The 3,796-nt window shown below is 51.2% G+C and overlaps 1 protein-coding gene across 1 annotated transcript in view; it reads right to left on the reverse strand.

Annotated features, from left to right (window-relative positions):
* Window positions 1-2,372: 2,372 nt before the first annotated feature.
* Window positions 2,373-3,796, reverse strand: part of SST (somatostatin) — a 2,400-nt gene continuing 976 nt past the window's right edge. Inside the window, exon 2 of the mRNA XM_010000464.1 lies at window positions 2,373-2,891. Within this exon, the coding sequence (XP_009998766.1) occupies window positions 2,679-2,891 (213 nt within the window). The 3' untranslated portion in view covers window positions 2,373-2,678. The remainder of the gene's footprint in view (window positions 2,892-3,796) is intronic.

Genomic DNA, 3,796 nt, shown 5'->3' on the forward strand with positions numbered 1-3,796 from the left:
TCAGTCTCTTGCATTGTGTTTGTGTGGCTCCCAGGACCTGGGATTTCTGCAGTGCAAAATCACATACAGTGATACTGTATTTAATGCCCTGGGAGCCATCTCCCCTAACTCCAGGAGCTCCTGAGCTGTCAGAAGGAGCAGGTTTGTCTTTCTGCCTCCAAACCGAGGACATTTGCTCCTGCCTCCACCACTGTATCTTCATTAAGCTTCATAGAAGCTGCCGTGATGTGACAGCATCTGTATTGCTGAAATAGGCTGGTGTAGCATGTGAATCACTCTGTCTTTAATTCCTGCTTGTGCTTGAGGATCATCCACATCCCTATTTGTGATGAATTTCACTCCAGCAATTGGCAGGATTAAGCTCCCTTCAGAAACACTGGCTGAGCACAGTGGCCAAGAGGAAAAGCCTCAGGCGAGTAGTGGTCTATTTATATCCCATGAAAGATGGACTTGGTGCATAAGAATATTCAAGCCCCTGGCCTCCTTTCTGTTCCTGTAGCTGCTGTCTTGAGGCTGTCTCAGCACTGAAGAATTAGCTGCTTTCTGAAAGCTACGTGGAACTTCAGTCAAGGAAGGAGTGAGTAGCCAGGGATGTGGAGGTCTCTGCTTTACTGAATCCCCTAAAAAATCTGCTCCCTTGACAATGCACAGCAGCAGAGGCATCAGACGTGAGCTAGAACTGTTGCTCTCTCCTCAGACAGTCTGTCTCTGCACCCTCAAGCAGGGTCCTGTTCTCACTCCGTCTGCTTTTAGGGCTGAGAAACAATCTCCACCACCTGCACTTCTCAAACGTCTTTGAGGCTTCCCCCCTCCCAGCAGTGCCAGCCCTGCCCCTTTCCTAAGGGTGAGCTAACCTTGCACCCTCTACAGGAATCCAGAGGGTGAAAAAGGGTGCCCTGCATGCCAGGGCTATTCCCCTGCCCCCCCCAAACGCCAGGCCAATCCCCATTCCCTGCTCAGTCTGCAGCACACCCAGCAGCTGGTGAAGCAGAGACAGAGGACTCTGCATTTTCACAGGTCACACCACAAAACCTGCCCCTCTTACATGGGAGCAGAGGAGGCTCCCCGGAGCCCGGGAGATGGAGAATCATGTCATGGTTAAGGCTTCTTCAGCTAAGGCAGGACCCAGCTTCCCTGGCAGAAGCTGGGCAGGGAGCAGGCAGCCCTTTGCCCTACCTGCAGCAGAGGCAGCATCCAGTTCTGCCTCGGGGTTCCTGGAGGATGATTCCAGCAGCTCCCCCCCCCCGTGCACAGCCCCTGCTGCTCTCACCTGATGCCAGCAGGCTGTGGAGCAGCCCAGCCAAGCCTTGCTGTGTGAGAGGGGCAGAGCTGGGATTTCACATTGACATTGCTACAGCTCCCAATGACATGGGATTCACCTGCTCCCAACTCAAATCTAACAAACCTCAGGCACAGACCAAGAATAAAGGTGATGGCTCATGAGCCATCAAGAAACCTGCCCCACAGATGACTACACTTGGCACAGACTAAAGGTGACTTAACATGCCCTCAGCTGGGGAACCCACCAGAGTCATGCTCAACCCTCCACCCATGAACATCTCTAAGAACCCCCAATTTTCACCTTTCCTTCACATATGATAGCTACAAATTGTTTGTTACCTTTAATCCTGAATGATTTCTCTTCAAAGGGACACCTGTCCCCTGTGCAGGACACAAGCTCCAACTCACCCAGGACTGCATGTCACAAACCAACACAGCCAGAAAGGAAAGTTGAAAAGCATGAAGAATTTCTCTTCCATTCAGAGGTACATGTCTTCTTCCCAGTGCCATCTCCTACCCAGCTGAACCTTTTAATATTGTCTTTAAATACAGAAAAACTGCTGCAATCAGTTTTATTAGAGAGGGGCTGGTAGTGTGGGGTTAACATCTCAGCTTTAGAGAGATGTGAAACCACCCCCTGAGCAGCAGAACAAAGGAAAATTTCCCTAAGGAATGCCAGAAGCTGTGCTTGTCAGGGATGTTGAAAAAAATAAAACACACCAGGTAAGAAAACTTTTCAGTTTTTGTGGCTGAGGAGGTAATGAGACACATGTGTGGTAAATTTGCACTGTGATCCACTCATGATCCTGATCAGGTGGAGTACACAGCTGTGATTTAGAGTCATGCCTCTGGTGATGAGTGTAAGTTCTCCAGACTGACTGAACTGTGAGTGCTGCTGATTTGACTCAGCTGCAATTATCAGGATTTGATATCTAAAACACCAGTGTGTCTCTAGGGCCCTTAGAAAGACCACGGTGTGTGCATATGTGTGCATGTGGGTGCTGTTTGCTGCTGCCTAGACAAGTGTAATTTTGAAGGCAAGCATCCTGGGAGGTGACTTAGGTTTTCTCATTGACCACCAAGTCTCAACATCACCGTTTGAAACATAAACTTTATTGCAACAAAGAATTAAAAATAGTACATCTGAAAGAGTTGCAGAGTGCATGTCATTGAAGAACTAGTCATAAATCACAACTCAAGCAAATTGTGTACAATTGGAACAGAAAGTTTTATTAAAACAACTGGAAATCGAACTCAAATTTTCCTCAATTTTTAATTTCACCATAACTGTGGATTGTGTATTTACAGTCTTCGCCTCTTGTGGTGAAGCTTCTGCTTGGGGCGGGGGGCTAGTGAGAAGGCAGGGATGGATGGGAAGGAGAGGTGGGTTTCAAAAGCTAGCAGGATGTGAACGTTTTCCAGAAGAAGTTCTTGCAGCCCGCTTTGCGTTCCCGGGGCGCCAGAGCAGGGTTTGAGTTAGCCGAGCGCTCCAGCTCCAGTCTCACTTCATCCTGCTCAGCCCCTCGGGACAAGTCCTCAGACTCCAGGGCTTCATTTTCTGTCTGGCTTGGCTCTGAGAGCAGTTCTGCCAAAAAGTACTTGGCCAGTTCCTTGGGGGAGAAGAGAGAGAAGGAGACAGAAAAAGAGAGAGAGAGAGAGACAAGGATTACTCCTCTGAGCCACATTTGTGCACAGATTTGACGTGCAGGACTTTGGAAGAGAAGAGGAGCCCCAGCTTCCTAAAGATCCCAGCCCAACAGCTGCTGTGCAGCAACTGCACCTATGAAATAAAGCAGGCAGGAGAGCTCTGACATCTACCTGGTGTGGGGAAGAGACCACTGCCCTGGTTGTGGCAGGTAATGAACTCATCCAAGCTCCACATCACCTTCCCTTCCTGCAGCTCCAGCACACTGTGCCAGGCTCAGTGAGGATGCCACGAGGCTGCTGCTAAAGTGACCCAGGAAAGGTCTTTGGAGGAGCTCACAGGGGCGGATGAGTCGAGTCAACCTCTCACTGGAAGCTTCTTTTTCCTCTTGTTGCTCCAAGCCCTAACTGCCCCTTGCATAGATAAGGACATCTTTCTGCTTCACTGGGGCAGCTGCTATGGTTCAGTGCCACAGAGAAGCCGTGAAGAGCTTCACCACGGGCTCTGTCCTGGCAGCGGCTCCTCCTCAGCTCCACCAGCACCTGGCTGGGCTGGGCTGGGGGGTGTCCCCCCTTCCCACCCCCAGCTGCCCAGCCGGTTGCTGGCTCAGCCCCGACAGGGAACCAGGGGATCTGTCGGGGAGCTGGGCTCTACAGCAAGCGACTGAGAGGGCTGAAACGAGACCAGAAGTCTGCGCTGAAGGTACTCGGGTGTTCAGAAGAAAGCTAGAGGGGTCTGCCGCAGGAAAGCCGGAGGGATGCGATGGGGCTCTGATGGAGAGTCTGCAATGGGCATTCTCTGCAGCAGAGAAACAGGGATCTGGAGCAGGGCCGAGGGGGTGCCCAGCGGGGTGCCCGAGGTGTGCCCGGG

This window comes from Chaetura pelagica, unplaced genomic scaffold, assembly GCF_000747805.2.
Source record: "Chaetura pelagica isolate M959 unplaced genomic scaffold, ChaPel_1.0 scaffold20, whole genome shotgun sequence".
Classification (NCBI taxonomy): domain Eukaryota; kingdom Metazoa; phylum Chordata; class Aves; order Apodiformes; family Apodidae; genus Chaetura; species Chaetura pelagica.